Raw genomic sequence first — 21,476 nt, 5'->3', positions numbered from 1 at the left:
CAGTGGGTTTGCACAGTGTTTCAAAAAGTTAGTTGCCAATTTAAAAAATCATAAGAATGTTGATAGGAACATTCAGGATTTCGGCTTCATTCGCGATTCAGCAGAGCTGGTCACCCTGGGCCAGCCTGGCTATGTGACAACAGCCTTGGCATCGTGGCTAGTCCCCTCTGACCAGTTTATGGGATTCAGATAGAAACAGGTGGGTTTCCGTGAACCCTCAGATAAAAGTCCCTGGGCTGTTCCAGCTGTTTTGTGTTCTTATGCAAGTAAACCTTAAGGATCTAGACTTTTTTCAGGTTACTCACTGCTTTACTGAACTGAGTGGTCTCCATCCAGGCCCGGAAGTGTGATTGTGACGTATGAAGTCACGACTACAACAGCATCCCCTGAATTAATGCATAAAGCGCATACGCAAGTTACACAGAGCCTCAATCAGACGTACAGGATGGACAGCAGCTCCTTCCAGGTTACTTACAGCAGTAAGTAGGACGTCACTGATTTTTTTCCCTGTATGTAGATTCTGCTTAGACATGATCATGGTATTTATCATTATGCTGAAACCTGGGAAATCACATCATAGTGCCCAGTTCCTGGCATAGACGTTTTTGTCCCATCTCCCCATTTTAGGCCATTGCAGAACCTCCTAACACGGCTAATATCGCTGCAATTCAGAGGAAGGTGGGTCCCAGGAGGGAGAGATTTTACAAGGGGGCCACAGAGCCATCTGGGTTTATGGATTTTTTAAAAAAAAAATGAATAGACCCAAAACATCCAAAAAGGTAGAACTAACACTGTGGTGGTGGTGGGTGCCTGTGGGGGATGTTCATGAAATGCGCTGATACTGACTAGCCGGCCAACGCTGTTTTAAAGCAGCGGTTCTCAAAGTGCAGCCCCCAGACCAACAGCACTAGCACCATCTGGGAACCCGTTAGAAAAGCAAATTCTTGGGGCCACCCGAGGTCAACTGGGGCCACAGGTCTGTATTTCAGCAAGCCCTCCAGGTGATCCTGATGCACGGAAAGCATGAGAACCACTGCTTTGGACAAGATGTGGCAGTGGTAAGAGCCCTGGTATTTCAGATGCTCTCCCTCATTTCGCAAATAGGGTACAGAGGTGGGCTCTGTTGTGTTATTAGGCGGGTGGACCTTGGGATACTTGGGGGATGGAAATTTGCTCAAGGCCACAAAGTAAGTAACGTGAGTTTGTGTGACTTCCAGGTCAGCTCATGACATGAAATAATCACAGATGGCCTTGCTTTCTAATAGTTGAAGGTGATTTTCTGAAATCTTATTTTATTCAGGAGATTAAAAAATGTGATAGGAAATATTTGGATGTCTTGATATTTTGACTGGAACATCAGAGCCCCCCAGATTAATTTTCTCCTCCCCATTGCCTCTGATTTTCTCAACATGTGGAACTCATGGAGGACACAGCACAGCTTAGGGGGGGAAATCTGCATATTGTGTAAGCAAAGGACAACCACAAAAACACATACAAAAATAGCAAATAGTGTGTTTTTATTTCTGTCTGTGAAATGGCATAATACCACAGTTCTCCAGAATTTTACTGTGAAAATGATGAGAACAGCTACTATTCCTCCAAATCACCTCCTGAGGTAGCACTCACTGCTCCTATTTTCCAGACCAGGGAGCTGAGGCTCAGAGAGGTAAAGCAAGTTCCCCAGGGCTACACAGCTATTCCTGGCACAGAACCAGGATTCAAATCCAGACCTGTGTGTCTATAAAGCTTCCAGTCTTCTTGGTCCATGGGTATTTGATCTTTTAAAAATCCACTTATCTCCCAAGCATACTTTATTATAAAAAATTAATTTGTTCACCCACCGTTAATTTATCAAACAAACAGGACAGAGCTTTGAGTCGCCACCAGATTATCAGTTATCGGTAACAAGCGGTTGATAATATTTGAGTCAGTAGCAAAGGGACTTGATATTCAAGTTAGCCAATGTGGCTTTTTCACAAGCAAATGTGCAAGTTTCTCCCAGACTCTTTGTTATGTTGAAAATAGTTTGGGGATCCCATTGATACCACTGAGGATTCTTAAGTGTGCAAAGGCCCTAAACTGGAAACCATGTTCCTAGTAGCAGGCAGGCTGTTACTCTTTGGGCCTCAGAACCCAGCTGCCCAGGGATGGAATGAGGAGGACATGTTGCCTCATTCGTTACCATGGAGATCTCATGAGAACCCTGGTGTTGGTGGTGATGGCGTCTGGGGAGTCGCATTAATTCCATTTCTTTGCTGCGGGGTCCTGATACCTTTTCTTTGGTTTTCCAGTTGAAACCAAGTTCTCCATTATACCAGAATCTGCCTTTGAAGGGGATACAGTAACTCTGGTGTGTGAATACGAAGGTTCGTCCCCCAATGTCTCCTGGTACCACGCCGAGAAGGGCTTCGACATCCAGAACAGCAGCAGATTCTCCATCTCCACCTCCCTGCTCGACAACACGACCTCTGTATCCCGCTTCACCATTCACAACATCACTCAGGATGACGAGGGTGGGTTTCTGTCCAGTAACAGGTGGGAGGAAGGGAACGAAGGGCTCGTCAAGATTCCAACCATAGCCCGAGTAGATGGTGTTTTCTGTCGTCACAAAGAAGTCACCAGGCTCAGCTTTGCAAATTTGAAAATAGCCAAGCTAATTTCGCCTTGGGAGACAAATACAATTTCTCACATTTACCAAGGCTTATGAGTCGGAACCTAAGACAAAAAGAAGACTTTTCTTTTTAAACTTTAAAAAAAATTTTAAAGAGCTCTGTTGAGGGTGAATTGACATAGAGTAAGCTGTGCGTGGTTAAAGCGTGTAATTCAGGAAGTTTTGACCTATGTGTACACCTGTGAGACTATCACCATAATCAAGAGAGTGAGCACGTCCATCGCTGCTCCCCTCCGGTCTTCTTGTCCTCTGTTGTAACTCCTCCCCCCAGCAACCACAGAAGCACAAGCCCTACACCTGACATTCTGGGATTTAATAGCCCCATTGTAGCCCAGATGTCAACAAGGGCATCTCTTTTTCTCTGAATGAGAAGTTTGGCTGCAGACAGAAGTGTTTTGTCACATCTTCGTTGACTCTGACCTTGTCACAGAGTTAAATAGGATGCTAAAATTATCCGTGCATGATCATCTCATTTGCCAAAGAGTTCCCATTTTTCCTTTCTACCTCTTCTATCCTCACACTTGTTTGCTTCCTAGCAAGGACTCTGAGATTTCTGCTCTTTCCTCAGAACATCTCTCTAGTCTTTACCTTGTGGCATCAGAAATACCTGCGTTGACCTTCTGCAGTTCCCGAATGTTCCTTTAGCTTTGTTTAGACCAAGTCTCAGGAGCTTTTGAAAATGATGTTTTGCTAAGTGCCATCATGACATGTGAGAGGAGGCTGTCATTCATGGGAAGAAATAAACACATGTAGCGATGATCACAAGTGCCTTTGTGTATTCTCTGCAGGTGAATATATTTGCAAACCGACATTGGATATTTTTGAATCTGAGGCCAGAAAAAAAGTAAATGTTATGCCCATCCGGATTTCGGAAAAGAAATACATGAATGTGATATGTGACAGCAAGCCTGTGTCTTTGAACTGCTGCAGTGAGATTATTGTGAACTGGAGTAAAGTTGAATGGAAGCAACAAGGGGCAATAAACATTCCAGGTGAGACTGTGAGATGCCTTTTTACAAACAGGCTTTCGCTTCTTGGCCAGGTGAAAATGGGGGATGTGGTGGGTGAAAGGGCAAATGTCAAATGACTGTTTTTTCTGGACTTGAGACTGTGAGAACGTACTAGGTTTGATGCCAGCTCCAGCTTAGCCACTCTAAAACGAAAGTCCCGAAATATATATATACAAGTGTCATGCTTGGGCTGTAGACAAGATCCTGGCAGAGAAGACCCAAGAGGGAGTGACCAGATGATGTAGGTCCATGGCGTCTCCCCTAGAGAAAGGTTTGTCCCTGTCTCCTCTTCCTTTCCATCTTCAGCAAAGAGCCAAGGATGGGGTCACTGGCTTTGCTTTGGAGTCTAACTTGGAGCATCTCATCCTGTGTCTCTCTGCTTGGTGTTTGTCCTTCCCACTTCTCTGGCTTTTTATCCACACTACCCTCTATATTATCTAACTCTGTGTCTCTGGTTTTATATCTCTGTCAACCTGTTTGTCTCTCAACCATTTCATGTCAATTTCTGGCCCTATCTGCTTCTGTTGCAGATGTGAGATCTCATCTGAAGGTTAGACTGACTGGTGAATGATGATAATAATAATGATCCATTAAAATAGTAATAGAACAGTGGCTCTGCTTTGTATAATAATTTGTGATCAACCAATTTTTTTAAAATATGTTTTCACTTTTAATCACATTTAGACTTGACCCCAACTTTGAAGCTGGCATTTTTTTGCCTCCAGTTTTCAAAGAAAGAAATTGAGGTTCTAGTGAAATGCCTTATTCAAGATTGTCACAATAGGAAAAGAAAAGAAAGACTTGGGATCCACCCTGTTTCACAGCCTTTGTCTTGGTCAAAGTGTATCACACGTGCCTGGAGCGCTGGCACTGGAGTGAAATGATCCAGCAGAACTTGTTATGTGAGATTTCTGCCTGAAATCTCACATAACAAGATCCAGTCCTTCCCTTAAGAAATGACAGTAGTCTGTACTCACCTTTACAGTAAAAAATAAAATCATGAAACCACAATGTGGCTTTACCCATGAAATACATCAATGCGGTGGAGCTTTTATTCTACAAAGCCTTTATTAAATCATTAAATGTTAATGACAATTCATTCATTCAAAAAAATCGGGCACTATTAAGTCATTTTAAAAAGGATCGATTTAGACGCAACATTTTCTGAGCACATTTCTTCTGCAAAGCATATTTGTTTTCCACTTTAAAGTACCCCAGAGAATGGGAAAGGCATCTGGTAACGGTTGAAAGTGTTGACATATGGTCTATTTAGTCAGTTCTCTAATTTTTAAGGAAGAGGAGGTGTAGGCATCCTGGAGGAACTGCCAGATGGGAGAAAGACCTTGTAAAGTTCCTGTGGTGGTATTGACTTAGAAGCTTTCAACCCTGGGGGGTGAAAAGCCTAGTCCTCGGGCAAAGGAACCAGGAAGTCTGCAGTGCAGATGCTCAGGGACCTCTCTGTGGCCACCTCAAAACATTCTTAATGCCCAGGGCGGGCTGAACCCAGGGCAGAACAATGGATTTCCTGCTGCAGGGGTGGCCGCCCGGGGCCTGCGCTGTTGGCGCTCTGATGAATTTAGCTTCTGCTCTTGCTCTCAGCACCCTGCCATCCTCCCTCCTCCCTCCTCCCTCCTCCCTCGCTGGCCCCTCCCTGCAGCAGTCTTTCTCCAAATTCCACCAGTTCTTTTCCCAGGTCAGTAGAAAGCAATCTATCTAAATAAGTCATCCCCTGGCGTTTGGAACTGAACGTCTTACCTCTTCTCAGAAACAGCTGCATTGTTTTTTCAAAGCCCTTCGGACAAGGGATAAGCCAGAAAAGAAGTAATCAGCAATGACAGAATTTCTAGCTTTAGGAAGGTGTTTTGCTTTTTTTTTTCCCCAAAGTGGGCGGGCTCTCTGGAGTGTTTCAAATCATCGGGCGTGGATCAATATATAAATGGTGACGGTAGCAGGGGTAATAATACCAGTGCTACGACCAGTGGTCATAACAGCAGAGGTACTGATGTTTGTGATTTTACTGCGGCTTCTAGTCGGCCTGTGTCTAGTACGAGCTTTGCCTTTACAGGAACTTACTGATCATTTAGGGGAATTTAACAGCAATATCGTCTGTAGTCTCACCGTAGCTCTTGGTATGTGGTGTGATGATGGAAAAATAATGGAGCTGAATTCTTCTGCGTTAAAACAGTTCCCAAATGAGCTCATTAACTTCTCCACCCTGCCTACCAGCTTCCTTGGCCCATTGTCATGCAGAGTATTCCTAAAACAACTGAATCTCTATGAGGGAGGGTGTAGTCAGCCCCTCTGGGCTGACTGTCAAGGTGTGTTTGACAACATGGAACAGCGCGCTGAGTGACTTGGGAGCGGGGAACAGCCTCAAACCCCACAGTTTCCCTTCCTGTATCTTTCCTTCCCAGTCACCTCGCGTCACGTTGTTTAGCATGGGTTATTACTGAAGCTTCTGTGCTGTCTGCAATGTTGTGTTTGCAGTACCATTTTCCAAGGCTGGAAAAGATGCATTTATGTTGGAGCTAATCAGAAGGGTTTTTTTTTTAATTATTCTTTTAATTTTTGGAAGATTGACAGTGTTTGAAGGAGAATGCCTTAAGAGTACATGGCAGAAGGCAAGGTTGGAGGAGAGAGAGTGAAGGGACTGGAGTAGAAAAAATTGGCCAGAAGGGTGTTATAGAGCCACAGGCAAGAAGGGAAGGTGGCTTGGAGGGCAGAGCATCTGAGGAAAGGGGAAGAAGGTGGGGAAGAGCAGCTACTTTGAAGGGTAAACTGGTGGTAGCCTGAGAAAGCACCAAGCTGAAGCTTCCACTGAAACACAGATACCAATAAGAAGGGATAAGTCAGGAAAGTGAAGCTGGGGATGGGTATAGCTCAGTGGTAGGGTGCATGCTTAGCATGCAAGAGGTCTTGGGTTCAATCCCCAGTACCCCCATTAAAAATAAATAAACCTAATTAATCCCCCCCAAAACAAATATTTTAAAATAAATAAAAAGTAAATAAAAATTTGAAGAACAAAAGAGAAAGAAAACGAATCTCAAATGAAATAAACATCAGAGGTCCAAATCCAGTTTCTTCCTCCTTTCAGCATTAGTAATCACCCAAATCATCTGACATCTTGTTTCCTTCCAGTTGAAATTATACCCAAACACATGGCTTCTCTCTTTTTTTTTTTTTAATTTTTCACACTCCAACCACCATCACTCATAGTCTTTGTGAGGGGCTGGCCCCAGCCGGGCACTGATCTAAGTGTTTCCATATTAACTCATTTTACCTACTACCATCCTAGGCAGTACATTTCCGTTTTACATCTGGAGAAACTGAGGCACAGAGTGGTTTAGTAACTCCCCCAGTTATACCAGCCGGTGAGTAGCAACCTGAGGCGGCAGGGCTAACCATTACACTATCCTGCCTGTCCATTCAAGAAGAGGAAATTTACTGTAAAGTATAACTCTTTTTTCACTGATTTGACTTCTTTGCTACCAAAGCAGAGAGTCAGCCAACTGGGACAGCAAAGGAACCGCTTATGTCATTGCAGGAAGCCCTGAAACAGACACAGACACCAGCTGCAGCCGATACACCCTCACGGCCAGCGGGACCCAGTGTCCCAGCGGGTCGTCTGGGACGACGGTGGTCTTCACGTGTGAGTTCCTCAGCGCCTACGGAGCCAGAGAGAGTAAGGACATAGAAGTGACGTTCACCTCCGTGGGTAAGGACTCATTCACTAGAACTTTTCCCCTTGCACCTCACGCCAAGGGCTGCCAATCAACTGGGAATGTCCAGGAGCAACAAAGCAGGGCCTTCCCTGGTAGTCTGAGTGGCTGGGAGCCAGATCTCCGTCTCTGCCATTTAAATTCAGATGAAGTCTTTAAAATCGGGAAGGGGAGGGGTAGGAAAGAGGGGTTGCGAGGAAGGAACAGCCTGCACGGTCCTGGAAAGGTGGAAAGTGGGCTGGGAAGTACTGTCATGCTCAGGTAAGTTTGAATCTAGAATCAGATTAGTATAAATAAGGATAACCCCAATTTCCCATTTTTCGTCCCATTCTCCTCCCTTTGGGTCTCATCTGGCTCACTATCCCCTACCCTTCACCCTCCTCTGTCGCCCCTCCTCTCCCATTTCACATTGTCCAGAAAGAATGCTGCAGAAAGCTTCAAGAATCTGGTATTTTGTGGTTATTTTACAGTTGTAATAAGTGTGTATTTTTTTTTTAATGTTTCAGTTAATTCAGCTTCGTTAGGCCTCTTAAAAGTATCATTTCTCCTCCTTACACCATAAAACATTTTAATTTCACCCCTATCTGCAAAAATGGTGCAGGCAAACTTGTTTTTTCACCCATCATACGAAAATGAACTATTTAGATAAATCATCAGGGCCCCTCTTCTGAGCAATTTGGAGGATGGACTCTGACAAACATACTTGTTATCCTCATTCACATTTTCTGCAATCGTGACAGCGTTTTCACAAAGATCAGAGATTAGGTTTATCTGAAACATTATTGCCACAGAAACGTTCAGAGTCTTTTGGGATATTTGCAGTTTTCTGCAGCGAGAGCCTTTATACACTACAAGGTTTGTTTTTTTTTTTCCCTGAATTTGTGACTTTTTTAAAAATTTGAAGTACAGTTGATTTACAAAGTTGTGTTAGTTTCAGGTGTACAGCAAAGTGATTCAGTTGCACATCCATATGCATTCATTTTCATTATAGGTTATTACAAGATATTGAATATGGTTCTCTGTGCTGTGCAGTAGGCCCTTGTTGTTCATCTATTTTATATACACTGCAAGTTTTAACTAAGAGAGTTGTGTTAATTCTGTGGGCTTTGGGCTGTCTTAGGGACATACTTAGCCTTTGCTGCAAACCACTGGTCCAGCAGTTTGGGTCTCATCTGAGGATCAGGAGAACTAGATTCAAGGTTCCACGAGCCTTTCCACCCTCAGAAACCTCTAAGCCATCTCGATGTCCCACAGCCAGAGAGGGCAACTCAGGGGGCACGTGAATCTCTGCTCTGTGACTTTGGGGCTGTATCTGAACATCTGAAGCTCGGCTTGTAGAGGGTGTTATGGAAAGCCCTCAGTTCTTTCGATTATGACTAAGAAGATTTAATTGGAAAAGCAGGCTGGCATCAGTGAGCTCGGGGGATGACGCTATTCACGCAGAGAAGACAGAAGTGAATGGCATTTTGAAATGTCAGCTTTGCTCAGAAAGGAGGAGTCAGCACCAGGGGCAAAATCAGTGGAATGTTCATATAAGCGTTTATATTTGCAAGGGTCTTATTAACATTTTCAGTGACTAATTCCTCATGAATTTAGGAGGAAATTCTCAGAAACAGGAGTAAATAGAGACTTATGGTTGGGGGGACTCTGCTTTCCAGTCCAGGAGTAATTATTTGGGCAGTAACTCTGATCCCTCTAATTAACATGTAATTCCAGAAATCATTCTTCTGCTTAGTCAGCACCAACTGTATACTAACCCCAGGGCTCAGTGCTGGGGATACAAAGACACAGAAAAGAGGTTCCTGCTCTTAAGAGGCTCACATTTTTTATGGAGAAGAGATACAGAAAGAGAGAAATTAAAATACGATATGGTATTATTTTTTAAAGATATTTTAAAAGAGTCAAGAATAAAATGGTTGTAAAAATTGAGCCATTCAAAGATGTTTTGTACAACACAGAGACTATAGACAATATTTTGTAGTGACTGTAAATGGAAAGTAACCTTTAAAAATTGCAGTTAAAATTTTTTTTAATTTATTTTTTATTTATTTATTTTTTTTAATTGAAGTATAGTCAGGTACAATTTTTAACATGATGAATTTAAAAAAAAAAAAAGAGCTGAGCCATGGAGTCGCCCTTGAGGTGTCCTGGATGAGGTTGGAGGGGAGCCTGCGTTAGGTCAACACCCTAAGCTTGCAACCTTTTGCTGCTGATCAATAGGAGATAATTCCAGCCGCAAAGGGGACGTGCATGAGTTCCTCAGGCATGTGCCGGAAATGAGTACAGTTCAGAGCACCACCGGGAACAGCCTAGAAACAAGTAAAGCCCAGGAGCAGCCAGGTACCAATCCCGCATTGACACACGTAGAACCAAGGGCGGTCTGTGCTTTCTGTCTCTGTCTGAAATTTCCCTCCGGTGTCAAAGTCACCAGAAAGACTAAACATTGTGCTTGTTGTCGGTTTTTCTTTTGTCTGTCTTGTTTGCATTCTTTCAGCCAACCTAACAATAACCCCGGACCCAATTTCTGTTTCTGAGGGACAAAGCTTTTCTATAAAGTGCATCAGTGATGTGAGTAACTATGATGAGGTCTACTGGGACAATTCTGCTGGAATTAAAATATATGAAAGGTTTTATACCACGAGGAGGTATCCTGATGGAGCGGAGTCTGTGCTGACAGTCAAGACCTCGACCCGGGAGTGGAATGGTGAGCGAAAGCTGAGACCCCGGGGAACACATTGGAATTCTTACCATCCCTGGAGAGCCTGTCCTGGCCCTGCCTGTGGCAACCGCTCCACGTCACACACATCATCACACTAGATGCGGCAGCCTGTGGGGGAAGATGTCATTTGCCCATTTTACAGATGTGGAAAGTGAGGTCCCCCAGGACCACAAATGTATCTGGGCTTCCCCGTCTTAAGCTGTCAAGCCAGGGTTGGAACTAGTCTCTCTGACTGTGTTCTTGCCATTAAGTTAAGAGGATTGTTTTTTAAAGCACTTTTTACCAGACTCTCAGAAGTGCTTCACCCACTTTTGGTATGACAGTTCTACGCAAAGGTTTTATAGGCCTGATTCCAAAAGGGAAATTCTTTTTTAATTTTCTATTTATCCCTAGACATTGTTCATGTTGGGAGGAAATGCAGATTTTTGAAAGAAAAAATAACTTGATAGAATTGTTGCAATCATAGCTGACATTTCTTGAGCTATTACTATGTGATAGATGCTGTATTAAGTACTTAACTATATTAATTAATTTGAGACAATAAACCTGAAAGATAGTGCCAGTATTATCTCCATTTAACAGAGGAGGAAACGGAGGCCCAGGGAGTAAGTAAGCTACCTGTGGTCACATGTCAGAGCCGAAGTGAAACACAGACTGGCTGGCTGCAGAGGCCAGCTCTTAACGACTCTCTTCTGAAGCTTTTCATCAACTACACGCTGATCAGTCCACACCCTGTGAGTTCTCTATTGTTTCACATAAGGCCTCAGCAACTCTCTAGAAACAACCACTTATTGTTTGGCCGGACCTGGTAGATAATGCAAGAAATGGGAGTATTTCTTGCAAACAAAAGCCGAACTCACACCCACTCTGCCCGATCGCCCTTCCCTGCTGTCAGGCAATCACTCAGGAGGCGCGAGGGCTGTTCCAGTCACACTGAGCTATTAAACAGCCCCACACTCAGGTTCTAACACCATCAGTTCTCATCTAAATCACCACACTTCTATTTTGTATTCAGTGTAAATTTCCCCTCCCTCCCAGGGGAATTGGAAAGCATTTCCTCTGTATCCTTCTTCAGTGTGTTTCCCCTCTGGCTCCTCTGGGGTCTGGGCACAGAGAGCCAACGTACAGGACATTGAAGGGTCCTATGGAACAGCAGGTGCGGTGATCAGCTCCCTGCTGTCTCCCCGGTAGCTGATCCAGTGGGGGCGCGTCCCCTGGTGGGCTCTGAAGTCCCATTGGAAAGGTTCCTTCCACGGAGCTCAGCCCCAGCCCTGTCCACAGTCCTCTGCCTCCCCAAGCACTGGGCGTGCCGGCCACTCCTGTGGCAGCCTTCTCTTTTCACTCTTGCAAGGCTGACTTTTCTAGGTAAGAGTCAAGCACCTAATCCCAGCATCCCCAGGGCAAGCTCTCCCAAGAACACACTATCAGTCAGTCAACCAACCAATCAATCTGTTAATCTCTCTCTCCCTCCCCCCTCCACTCCTTAGTGGTGCCATGATGTCCCAGACCCAGAGGCACCTCCTCCCTTAGAGATGGGGAGAGGGGCATCGCCATCTCCATCTGGCTGACCACCTTCCTACAAAGAACTCCCCAACCCAGCACACACGAAAATGCCCATTTCTGCCCTTGCTTAAATTAAGAGCCTTAGGGTAGGTATTGGGAACCTGATTTGAAACTCTATCCCATCCCTAACAGGCTGTATGACTTCAGATAAACCTCTTCGTTTTATCTGAAAGTAAGTGAATGTTTAGGTGGCCATGGGGCAGTCCTTCAAATGCACAGAGAGCCCAGGAGGGGAGCAGCACCTTCTCACCCGGTGTCCAGGATGGTGTGGCGTGCCTTTGCCCAAGCTTGACAAGGAAAACCACGCTTCTTCTTACCCTTCCCAGCAAATGCTTTTTTGGAGCGATGACTTGGTTTCATCTCATTTTTGCTTCCTTCCACTCAGGAACCTATCGCTGCATATTTCGATATAAGAATTCGTACCGTGTCATGGCCAAAGACGTCACCGTCCACCCGCTGCCTCTCAAGCCCAATATCCTGGTTGACCCTTTGCAAGCTGCCGTTCTGTGCACAAGCTCCCAGCACATCAAGTGCTGCATAGAAGAGGACGAAGACTACAGGGTCACTGTCCACATGGGCTCCCTGTCCTTCCCTGCGGGTGAGGTGCCAACCACTGAATTGTTAGGACAAGTGATTTCATGTATGTGGAGCCTAAACGTTTACTCTTGAAATAGGAGTGAAGAGACCCAAGGACTGCATCAGAGACAGGCTGTAACAAGTGAACACCCTGAGCCTTTATTACCTTAATTGTGCTGCGTGGCCAGTGGCTCACGGGTTTGTGACAAAATCTTGAGAGTCTGTGAGGGTGGACCCCAGTTTTCCTTGTGAGCGGTTGGAGACAGCTTCAGACACAGACAGGCCTTCTACTCACTCAGTGTCGTAGAGGAGATATTCTGGTAGTCCCTCCCTCCCTCCTAGCTATAAAAGAACCGCAAAAATCCTTTTAAACGCACAATTGAGCAGGCAAGAAAGTAAGAGAAATAACCAAGGGCCAAAAATACAGAGGAAGAGAGTCAAGAAGAAATAGATCATTTGAACAGACCGATCACTAGAAGTGAAATAGAATCTGTAATTAAAAAAACCTCCTCGGTGGAAGAGGGTATAGCTCAAGTAGTAGAGCACATGTTTAGCATGCATGAGGTCCTGGGTTCAAGCCCCAGTACCTCCTCTAAGAATAAATAAATAAATAAACTGAATTACCTCCCCCCACCCCCCAAAAAAATTTAGAAGAAAAAAAAAGCCTCTCTGAAAACAAAAGTCCAGGAGCAGATGGTTCACTGGGGAATTCTACCAAACATACAAAGAAGAACTTACACTGATCCTTCTCAAACTCTTGTGAAAGACTGAAGAGGAGGGAATGCTCCCAAGCTCATTCTATGAAGCCACCATCACCCTGATAGCAAAACCAGACAAAGACACTACCAAAAAGAAAATTACAGGCCAATATCTTTGATGAATATAGGGGCAAAAACTCTCAACAAAATATTAACAGACAGAATCTAAAACACATGAAAAACAGCATACACCTCCATCAAGTTGGATTCATCCGAGGGGCACCAGGATGGTTCACCATATGCAAATCAATCAAAAATACAGAGGAAGAGAAAAACAGCTAATGCTGTAGCTGGGGTTTCCCTGCGGACATCTGTCAGTATCAGAAACCCAGAATCCTGAATTGTAAGGCTTTGAAATATGTGGGGGAAAAAAAAAAGACTTGTTCCCCCAATACAGTAACTGAGGCACCCCACTGCACCAGCGCAGTGTCAGGACCCTCAAAGGATACCACGCCCAGTAAAAGAATAATCTAGAAAAACAAAATTGATCTGCCAGACTTCAGAGCTTGACCTCATTGCCGGGTGGGCAAAAATGCCCCCCCCCAGACTTGTAACTGCCCCACCCTCACTCAGGTTTGGGGCTTGGGCTAACACCACGCAGGTCTGGGAACTCCGAGCTAAGAATTAACTTAAGATGGTCCATTGGTAGCACCCAGTGGTACCTGGCAAAAAAAAAATTCAAATCCTCTCTGGTAGAATGTACCCTCCATCCAGATCCCTCAGGATTCCTACAGCTTAAGGTCAACCCAATATGAGCTCACAACCCCAAATCTTAACACACAGACCCCTTCATGAGGGATTCATGAGCTCATTCATACTTTCAAGAACTATTCTTGGGGACCTCCTGCTTAATACAAAACACCATAGTAAGCAATGAAAAGGAGAACAAAGAAATAGGCCACATATATTTAATTATAGTAATATTAATCATTATATATAGCATATTATATAATTATCACATGTTATATAATCATTATAATATATTATAATTATATATTGCATAGTAATGTATTATATATTATATAATTATTGTATTGATATGTAATTATTATATTGTATATACTTATATATTATATAATATATTAATATAGAATTATATATTATATACTATAATTATATACAATTATATGTTGTATATATATTATATTGTATATAATTATAAATAAACTAATAAAATTAACAGTATAATATAATAACCATATATAAAATTAATATACACTATATTATATCTAGAAGGATTCATGCCATAAAAGGCAATACATATAACATTAAATATCCAAAATGAGCACTACAGATCAAAAGAACAAGGAAAGTTCAGAAAAGTGGAGATCCCATAAAGACCAGACAACTTAGAGAAAGCCGCATGGTAGGGTGGGGATATGAAATCTATCCGGGTACTGAAATATTTCCGTGTTTCAACATTCTGGGGTCAACATGCATGCATTCGCTGCTTTCTATGCTATTCACTAGCTCCAAATCCTGAGCTAGGCACTGGGAGATGCCAAGATACAGGCGGCCAGGCACCTTCTCTCTGAGACCTTAGGGTCTGGTGGAGGGGGCAGACCCGTAAAGAGGTGGCCTGTAAAACAGTGTGGCGAAAGCAGTCCAGGGTGAGCGCGGAGAGCATGACGGGATTCGATGGGCAGGGGATGCTGAGGAGGCAAGCTGGTTGTCCAGGACTATGTGGGCACAGATTTGGGGTCATGAATGACGGAGGTAAGACTGTGGCTCGCACACACACAGACGTGGACTCACCTCTAGGCTAGGGGCATTTTTAAAATCACGTTAAAGATGACCGTGGCACATTCCTGGGGAAAGTTTGGACAAGTTTACCCACATTGGATCATTTTAACAAACTGTGCGCTTTGGATACTCATGTTGTGACTACATTCTTTCAATTATTTTACTCCAGCAAAAGAAGTTAACGGGAAGCAAGTGTGCTACACATACAATTTCATGGCAAACTCAATTTCCTGTCCAGAAAATGTGGATGCGTTTTGTCACTTTACCAATGCTGCTAATAATTCAGTCCGGAGCCCATCCATGAAGCTGAATCTGGTTTCTGGTGAGAGCATTTTAAATTATTTTAAAATGTTATAGTCATGAGCAGGGACTCATTTATTCATTCACTCCCTCATTCACCCATTATAAATACATGTTAATTACCTTCCTGTGGCAAGCCTTGAGCTAAGCAGAATGGATTTGAAAAGAAATAAGCTATGTTTCCTGTCCTCAAGCCTAGGGAGAGATAAATATGATAGGAAAAAATGTTACCACATCTAATGTGGTAAGTTCTAAACAAGAGACAGTGTGGGTGGCCAGAAGAGGCTGCTTGGTTTAACTCTGCTAGAGACAGATGGGAAGAAATGATCAGGAAAGCCTTGCAGATGACGCCATATGTCAGCTGATTCCGGGAGCTGAAGCACCACCCTGGGCCGCTAGGAGTGGACAGTGTTTGGAGAAAAGGGAACTACACTGCTGATGGGACTGTAAGATTGGTGCAGCCACTATGGAAAACAGTATAGAGGTTCCTCAAAAAACTAAAAATAGACTTACCATATGATCCAGCAATCTCACTCCTGGTCACATATCCAGAAAAGATGAAAGCTCTAATTCAAAAAGATACATGCATCCAAATGTTCAGAGCAGCACTATTTACAGTAGCCAAGACATGGAAGCAGCCTAAATGTCCATCGACAGATGACTGGATACAGAAGATACATGTATATATCTTATATGCGTCTATACATATACACACACACAGACACACACACACACACACACACACACACACACACACACACACGACAGAATGCTACTCAGCCATAAAAAAGAATGAAATAACACCATTTGCAGCAAAATGAGTGGACCTAGAGATGCTCATACTAAGTGAAGTAAGTTAGACAGAAAAAGACAAATATTACATGATATCACTTACATGTGGAATCTAAAAAATAGTACAAATGAAATTACAAAACAGAAACAGACTTAGACATAGAAAACAAACTTACGGTTACCAAAGGGGAAAGGGAGAGGGAAGGGATAAATTGGGAGTATGGGATTAACAGATGCACACTTAAAAAGTTTTTTTTAAACCCATAAAAGAAAAACAAAAAGAAAAAGAAAGAAAACAAAAGAGTGAACGGTGTTTGTGTGGGGCTGAGACCACTTTGAGTTTTCGGTAAAGTAAGGGTTCCCCCATCCGCACTGTTTCCCTGAGACAGGGCTACGTAAAAAGAATCAGAAACCATCCTTCCCATTGTTTGTCATCACTGAGCCCACATCCCCCCACATTTTATTTTAAAGGTGAAACCTCATGCTTTGTGAAGCCATCTCTGTAATAACCCATGCCAAAGTGTTCTCCTCAGTAGCAACCCAGGGGCAAGTAGATAAAGGATGGTCCTGAATTTCCACCGTGAGCAGTCCTCTCCCCCCAGAAATTGTCTCTGGAACAGGACCCAGGATGTCTAAAAGAGTCACAGCTCTACTCCTAAGCTTGCTAGAGTTTACTGAGGGATCTGTGGTCATTCTCACATGTGTTGGTGACTGAGCCTCAGACATCAAGGTGGGAAGCATTTAAGAGCTCCCCATCTCTCTGAGTCACTGTCCCTTGACTCCACCAAGCACACCTCTTCCAGGGGACAGCCAAGGTCACCTCTCCACTGTCCCCTCATCCTAGCCCAGCCACCAACGTATTTTATTCACCTATCTTCGTTCCTCTGCTCTTTCTTCATACCAAGTCCAAGCTCCTAGTAGGACATTTCTTAGGTATTTTAAGAATTTCTGCAATGGCTGAGAACTCAACTGATGCTAAATTTAAGTTGATAAGAGGAGAGTGTGCTCATCAAAGAGTCAGGGTCCCCTGGAGACTAGATTTTCTGCAACAAATGTCATTTTCCCATTCAAGTCTGGTCCTGAGTAGAGGTGGAAGCCAGTCATCCTTAAGGGAGACCAGAAGGAATAAGTGTTTACAAATATTGCCTGGAGTATTCCAGTCATGGCTGCCTGGAATTCCTACTGTTAATTATACCTTGGGATTAAGGTGGTGCTTCTCAACCTTGGCTGCACACTGACATCACCAGAGAAGCTTAAAAGCTGCGGATGCCTGAATCCCAGCCCGAGAGGTTCTGATCTACTTGGGCTTGGACTCGGGTATTTCTCAAGCTTCTGGGATGATTCTCGTACACCGGAGCTGAGAATCCCTTGGATTAAGGCATTATGTCCCTAAGACTCCTGGTAACCTGCGTATCTTTGATCTGGATAAGTGCACATTAAGCTCCCGTTACTTTCTATGGCTTAGATTTCACAGGCAACAGAGAGAAGATTCTTGGGGATTGGAGGTGCGAATGAGGTATAGAGGAAATAAATTCTGTTAGGGAAAGCAGGTGCAGATTAAAGTCAGATGTGTGTGGAAAATGCTAAGGGGCTTCGGAAAATCAGGGGCAAAATAAAGAAATTGGGTAAGTCGGAAAAGGTCACTGAAAGAAAAGAGAAAAAGGAGTTCAAAAATAAAAACTCTACCTAAGCCTGACCATATCTCCATGATCTTTTCCCCTCTTTTCAGTTGTCCCCTTTGTTTCCATGTTTCCAATGCAGGGGAGATAATCACGTGCCAAGACCCTCTAATCGGCGTTGGGGAGCCTGAGAAGGTCGTTGAAAAGCTTTGTCGATTTTCCCAAGTTCACAGAAGCCCCAGGAGTCCCATTGGCGGGGTCATAACTTACAAATGTGTGGGCTCCCAGTGGAAGGTCAAGAGGAATGAGTGCATCTCGGCCCCAATAAACACTCTGCTCCAGCTGGCCCAGGTGATGCTTCGACCTCTGACTCTGAGCTCTTGGTGGGGAGATGTGTTTAGCTTATCCCAGTTCTCAGCACTCAGGAAAATGGGCTTTGGGCTGTTTGGGGTTGCTTTCGAAGATCCTTTTCTTTATTTCCAAAGAAGCTGCAACCCTAGAAATGCTTAATAGTTTGCTGAAATGCGAACACGGAGGCAACAAAATACGTGTTCTGCTCTAGGACCAGCTGGACACCTTCCCCTTGACGTCTTAGTACCTTGTTTCCATTGCCTCCAAGATGTAAGTAGTGTTATCGCATCTAACTGCTCTCCTCTAAGGAATTTTTATATCAAGCAAATAGCTCTCATCTTTTCAGAAAGAGGAGCAACATAAAAAATAAGGTTGATCAGTGGGGAAAAAAATATAGTTGGGCTTTATGCGCTTACAGGTCTGAGATTTCCTCAATCCTTGGAGGTGCCTATAGTCACAGAAGGGACTAGCCAGCCTCTCTTACGTAGAACAGAGGTTCCTGCCATGTGGCTGGGGAAATGTGTCACCTCTCATACTTGAGTTGCTAAGAGTTAGAGACTCCTAAAATTCCATGAGTTATAATAAGTAAGCACTGATAGGCAACTGGTGGGATTACCGCTAATGGCGACTGCTTCGGACAACCAGCTGCAAAGCGTCTCACCCTCACCCTTCAATGGAAGAACTGAGGGAAACCGGTGATATTGGTTTATGCCTTATCTAATTATCTCCTGTACTTCCTCTCGTCTTACATCAAATTCTTTCAAGTACCTACTATGTGTAAAACATTATTATAGGTCCTATCAGCGTGAAGAGGTCAAAGCAGAACTTGACCTCTGCTTGGATAGAGACTATAGATGTTACATACATATTAATTTTGGCTAGGATAATCAGGAAGTTCTACTTTAAAAACTTGGCATCCGAGTTAGAACTCAACGGATGAAATATCAGGAAGATAAATTATCCTAATGGAGAAAGGCAGAAATTATAATTTGAACTTGACGTTGGGCTCTTGCCCCAATTCTAGATACTACATGTATTTTCAATGGAAAAGGAGCATGCTGACCTATTACGCGCCATTTGGTTTATCCATTCCACATGTATTCTTGACCACCTACTATGTGCGAAGTTAAATGACGTGTACTGTGTGAGGCATCATGGGATAGGAGAAGGGTATAAAGTATAACACATGGCTCACATTGTCAAGGAGCTAATCATTTAATTGGAGAGATATTAAAATGGAAACGCAAGATGACATTGGCAAAGATGTCACAAAAGTAAATTCTGTTAAATAAAACAAACATGTATGCATTCAGAGGAAGAACTCCCCTGGATGGGACCATTCATCAGAGTTCTTTACGGAGAAGATCAGATTTTAGTTCATTCTTTTAAGTGGTGGTTAGTTAGGACACATACATGTGATCATTATAGACAGGGTGACTGTATAATGTATCACCCAAACCAGGACGCTTTTTGAAAATAAAAGAGGGCACTCTTAATAATTACACTGGGACATCAGATCTAAACCAGAGTGGTCCCAGGAAGTTCGGGATGGAGGTCACTCTAATGGTCATCAAGGTCAGTAATGAGAAACAGCAGAGTGGCAAAGGTGCTTTCATACAGACCATCAAGTGACAGTTTAACACAACTTTAATCCAGTTCTCTCATGATCACATCTGCTTCCTGGTTTGTTTGTTTTTTTCCCAACTAGTCATCAGGTTGACACATGCCTTGCTGTTCCCCTTCCATGGGTGAGGTCTTATGTAACATTCCATCTGAAGAGCTCACACAGATGGTTGAAGAGATAGTAAGTTAGCTTATGGGATCCACTTACGGGAGCGAAGCGGGGGGAAAGGAAACTACAGATGTGAGAGACTGTGTCGTGGATGGATCAGCAGGATTTGATGGCGGGACTGATGGGCAAGTTTTTGCTTGTCTGTTTGTGTTGGCTTTTGTCTTACTAGGCTTTGATCAAGAGCCCCTCTCAGGATAAGAAGCTTCCGTCCTACCTGAAGGATCTTTCTGTTAGCACAGACAAGGCAAAACATGACGTCAGCTTGTTTCCTGGGGACCTGGGAGCCATCATCAGCATCCTTGATTTGCTCTCGATGGTTCCAACTCAAGTGGATTCAGAAATGATGATGGTGAGTTTGTTTCATCCTGGCAGGAGCTTGGGGACTCATCTTTTCATCCCTCAGAACTTGGGGTCAAGAAATCTAACTCCTCCCCCATTGTAGCTTCTTCTCTGTCTTTTCCAGAGCAATCTTTTGCGAGCTCTGGCTTTTATCATATCAGGGAGTGTTTCCAGTATTTATTTGGGGATCTTAAGAAGATTTCTTTAGAGAATCTTTCTTTAGTTTCTTCATTAAAATAGAATTGAAATTTTTTTTAATTGCAGTATAGTCAGTTTACAATGTGTAAATTTCTGGTGTACAGCATAGTGATTCAGTTATACACATATACATTCCTCTTCATATTCTTTTTCATTATAGGCTATTATGAGATATTGAATACAATTTCCTATGCTATGCAGGAGGACCTTGCTGCGTATATATTTTATGTATAGTAGTTAGTAGAACGAATTCTTATCTGCTTTCTATGAAAACAAGGAAGGAAAAGTTTTCAGAGTATGTACAAGGTGGGGTCCTCAATGGTCTATCAGTAAGTCTTTGAAGCAGTTGGGGATCTCAGAGGAAAGAGGATTCACCCACCAGGGTTCAAATGAAGAGACTTTAATGAAGGGATAGTTACAGAGGTAAAGCCAGGAATTAAAAAACCGGTGGTGAGAAACTCAGAGACCAGCACTATTTAGAGGTTGTTAGTACCCTGAGAATAATGAGGGAAGGAGAGGAAATTGCATGTGAGGGATTTCCGAGGGAGGGCTGAAGGCTTGGAGGGAGGAGGGCTCGCCCAGCAGGAGCTACAGTACTGGAGGGCATAATGGTCGCCAAAGATGTACTGAGAGTGGAAACGGGGGTGCAGTGGGTAGCAGGAAAAATATATTTCAGCTTCTTTCTTCTCCCATCCTGCCCCCTCCTGCCAATGCTTCTCATTGGCCAAACCCAACCAGAGGCAACTGGCAAGCAGCTTGGGTAACAAGAGTATAAGGATGTTACGTAGATTTCCTAAGGCTGTTGTACCCAATTGCCACAAACCGGGTGGCTTACAGTGATGGAAATGTACCCTCTCACATTTCATGAGGCTAGAAGTCTGAAATCAAGGTGCCTGGGGACCATATTTCCTCCAACGGCTCTAGGGGAGAATCCTTCCTGCCTCTTCCAGGTTGCAGTAGCTCCAGTGGTCTTTGGCTGTGGCTGCCTCACTCCACCCTCCCCGACTGTCTGCACATGGTCTTCGCCATTTGCCTTCTCCTTTCCTGCCTTATATGGATACTTGTCATTGGGTATAGAGCCCATGATGGTTTTGCACGTGGTGATCCATGATGATTTTCTCTCTAGATCCTTAACTTCATTACATCTGCACAGACCCTTTCTCCACGTGAGGTCACATTCACAGGGTCTGGGGAATCAGTCAAGCCATTTGGGGGCCACCATTTATCTAATTCCAGGCTCATAATTTCAGAGAACAGAACAAGGCAAAGAAGCCACTTCTCTCCATTAGAGACACCACAAATGGAAAATGACAACCCCAAGTTCAT

At 43.6% G+C, this 21,476-nt stretch overlaps 1 protein-coding gene across 4 annotated transcripts in view; it reads left to right on the top strand.

The window, feature by feature from the left end:
* ADGRF5 (adhesion G protein-coupled receptor F5) overlaps positions 1–21,476 on the top strand; it is a 93,045-nt gene that overhangs the window by 64,276 nt on the left and 7,293 nt on the right. For 3 of the 4 annotated variants that reach the window (XM_010994315.3, XM_010994313.3, XM_064476565.1), the window contains exons 8-17: positions 337–479; positions 2,292–2,513; positions 3,460–3,663; positions 7,226–7,396; positions 9,621–9,740; positions 9,895–10,104; positions 12,068–12,280; positions 14,929–15,081; positions 17,613–17,821; positions 19,783–19,962. In XM_010994315.3, coding sequence (XP_010992617.2) covers positions 337–479; positions 2,292–2,513; positions 3,460–3,663; positions 7,226–7,396; positions 9,621–9,740; positions 9,895–10,104; positions 12,068–12,280; positions 14,929–15,081; positions 17,613–17,821; positions 19,783–19,962 — 1,825 coding nt within the window. The remainder of the gene's footprint in view (positions 1–336; positions 480–2,291; positions 2,514–3,459; positions 3,664–7,225; positions 7,397–9,620; positions 9,741–9,894; positions 10,105–12,067; positions 12,281–14,928; positions 15,082–17,612; positions 17,822–19,782; positions 19,963–21,476) is intronic. The other variant, XM_064476566.1, reaches the window with a different exon arrangement.

The sequence above is a fragment of the Camelus dromedarius genome, chromosome 19 (assembly GCF_036321535.1).
Source record: "Camelus dromedarius isolate mCamDro1 chromosome 19, mCamDro1.pat, whole genome shotgun sequence".
Classification (NCBI taxonomy): domain Eukaryota; kingdom Metazoa; phylum Chordata; class Mammalia; order Artiodactyla; family Camelidae; genus Camelus; species Camelus dromedarius.
Note: the sequence above shows the minus strand (reverse complement) of the source record. Positions and strands in the feature narration are given on the sequence as shown.